Consider the following 2,026-nt stretch of genomic DNA (forward strand, 5'->3'; position numbering starts at 1 on the left):
TGAAAAAAAAAAAATTAAGACAAGAATATTAGATCTATAATTTAGGTTTGTGCTAATTCCATCTCCATACCCAATTTCTCTCTCTTCCCCCAAATCTCCGGCGCAGAGCAGCGAAGATGATGCACATGACCTTCTACTGGGGCAAAAACGTCACCGTTTTGTTCGATTTCTGGAAAACCGACTCGTGGACCAGCTACGCCCTCACCTTGTTCGCCTGCTTCGTCTTCTCCGTCTTCTACCAGTACATGGAGGATCGCCGTCTCCGCTTCAAGCTTGTTTCCTCTCTCGGCGCTACCAAAAACAAGCCGATTTCCGTTGATACTCCTCTCCTCGGCTCCGTCGGCGGCGGCGGCGGATGGAAGGCGGCGAGATTCGCCGGAGCTCTGCTCTTTGGGGTCAACTCCGCCATCGGCTACCTCCTGATGCTGGCCATCATGTCTTTCAACGCCGGCGTGTTTATCGCCGTCGTGGTGGGCCTCGGCGCTGGGTACCTGGTGTTCAGGAGCGGCGGCGACGAGGACGTGGTGGTGGTGGATAATCCCTGCGCCTGTGCTTGAATTTGGCCCCACGTATTTATGGGCTTGTTGTTGTTAGTTAGGTGGGCCATGGGCCATTTCTGTATCAGTACCTACTTTCATATACTTCAAATTCCTCAGGATAATTGTGTGCACATAATCATGTAATCACATAAAAGTGAGTGAACTAATATGTTGTTTGGTTGGAGACTTTTGTTAGTTTTGTACTATCTCCGTTCCATTTTATTATTTGGTTCGTTTAATGAAGTTATTTTTAATTTAATTTTTAATAATATTAAGCTTAGCATTACTATATAAAATTTATATATTTAGAAACTACGTTAAAAGTACTATTAAACACAAAAAAAAAATTAAATTTAGAAATAAAAAAAATTACAAAAGAAAATAAACAATAGAAAGAGTTAGTTTGGCCAATGAATAGTAAATAGGACAGGTAAAATGGGACAGAGGGAGCATCTTATTATTATGAGTTTTGATATATATATATATAGGGATGGTTCAAATGCTGGATTGCTCTCACTAAAAAAACAGAGTTAGATCTAAGAGTGTATCCAATCCTAACTTTCATAGAGTTTTAAAATTTAATTTAAACTTTTAAAGACTCTTTAAAAGTTTTTAAAATTCTATAAAAGTATGTTGGTATAGAATTCATACTTTTATAAAGTTTTAAAACTCTACTGGTATTCAAAAAGTTATTAACTTTCATAAACTTGGTTAGAATGAGATTTTTGTAGACTTTTTTTTTCATTAATATAAATAGATGAAATCCAACCCTCCAGCCCCAAGCTTTTCAAGATTCTCTACAGACTTTTTTTCTCTCTATCGAAACCAGAAAAACTTTTCATCAATTTTACGATACGCTTCAAAACTTTCATAAATACTCATATACTTTGCTACGAAAAATTATTATTTGTTGATATTCAGAAAAAAAAAAAAATACTTTGCTACGAAAAATTATTATTTGTTGATATTCAGAGAAAAAAAAGTGTTGCGATCGCAACAAAAGAAGTTTTTCCGCAATTGTTCACAGCAAAAATCTGCTGCGAACTGCTACTGTTCATAGAAGGTTGCAACAACAACATATATATTCTATTCTATTGTTTTTTTAAAATACATAAATATTCTACTTGAAAATATATTTTATATTTTATAATTTTTATTTAATTAATATAATTTTATTTAATTGTATGTTAATTAATTATTAATATATTTATTTGTGTTAAGTTGAATTTTTGAGAGATTAATATACTCTATTTTGTGACAATCAATATTTATTTTTTGTTTTTTTTTTTACAATACATTAATTTATTTATGATTTATAAAAATATAATTTTGTAAGAAAATTATAAATAATATATTAATAGAAGCTATGGAATGTTTGTGAGGGTGTATTCAATTTAGAGTTTTAATGACTTTTGTAGACTTTTTAATATGAAAAAAATTTTAAAAGTCTATAAATGTTTGTCCTACAGATATCTATAGACTCTTAC

General features: G+C 32.5%; 1 protein-coding gene across 1 annotated transcript; it reads left to right on the forward strand.

The window, feature by feature from the left end:
- LOC116021699 (copper transporter 5-like) lies at positions 1-798 on the forward strand. The gene has a single exon (XM_031262164.1). The coding sequence runs from the start codon at positions 117-119 to the stop codon at positions 555-557; it is 441 nt and encodes a 146-aa protein (XP_031118024.1). The 5' UTR covers positions 1-116; the 3' UTR covers positions 558-798.
- Positions 799-2,026: the final 1,228 nt, after the last annotated feature.

This window comes from Ipomoea triloba, chromosome 6 (genome assembly GCF_003576645.1).
Source record: "Ipomoea triloba cultivar NCNSP0323 chromosome 6, ASM357664v1".
Lineage (NCBI taxonomy): Eukaryota > Viridiplantae > Streptophyta > Magnoliopsida > Solanales > Convolvulaceae > Ipomoea > Ipomoea triloba.